Here is a 543-nt window from a genome sequence, read left to right as displayed (position 1 = left end):
TGTGAGGGACTCTTCATCTCCGTGGCCTTCAAACTCCTCATCCTCCTCCTGGGCAGCTGGGCTCTCTTCTTCCGTCGCCCCAAAGCCTTCTTCCCCCGCGTCTTCGTCTTCCGGGCGTTGCTCATGGTGCTCGTCTTCCTCCTCGTCGTCTCCTACTGGCTTTTCTACGGCGTGCGGATCCTGGACTCGCGGGACCGCAACTACCAGGGGGTGGTGCAGTACGCCGTCTCGCTGGTGGACGCGCTGCTCTTCGTGCACTACCTGGCCGTGGTGTTGCTGGAGCTGCGGCAGCTCCAGCCCCAGTTCACCCTCAAGGCCGTGCGCTCCGCCGACGGGGCCAGCCGATTCTACAACGTCGGCCATCTCAGGTATGGGGGTGCCAGGGGGGTGCCGTGGGGGGAGTTCCCATGTTTGGGTATGGGCACAAGGCGTGTGTGACCACTGGGGGCTTGTGCACGCCCGTGTGTGCATGTGCATTCGTCTGTGTGCACGTGCACATGTGTGCATGTACATGTGTGCATGTGTATCAATGCGTGTGGCTGC

The 543-nt window shown here is 62.4% G+C and overlaps 1 protein-coding gene across 1 annotated transcript in view; it reads left to right on the top strand.

The window, feature by feature from the left end:
* Positions 1–543, top strand: part of LOC104517102 (vang-like protein 2-B) — a gene marked incomplete at both ends in the record, with an annotated part of 1,439 nt that overhangs the window by 252 nt on the left and 644 nt on the right. Inside the window, one exon of the mRNA XM_010161659.1 lies at positions 1–368. This exon is cut by the window's left edge and continues 252 nt beyond it. Coding sequence (XP_010159961.1) covers positions 1–368 — 368 coding nt within the window. The remainder of the gene's footprint in view (positions 369–543) is intronic.

The sequence above is a fragment of the Eurypyga helias genome, unplaced genomic scaffold (genome assembly GCF_000690775.1).
Source record: "Eurypyga helias isolate BGI_N326 unplaced genomic scaffold, ASM69077v1 scaffold27951, whole genome shotgun sequence".
NCBI classification, from domain to species: Eukaryota; Metazoa; Chordata; class Aves; order Eurypygiformes; family Eurypygidae; genus Eurypyga; species Eurypyga helias.
This window is presented reverse-complemented; position numbering and strand designations above follow the sequence as displayed.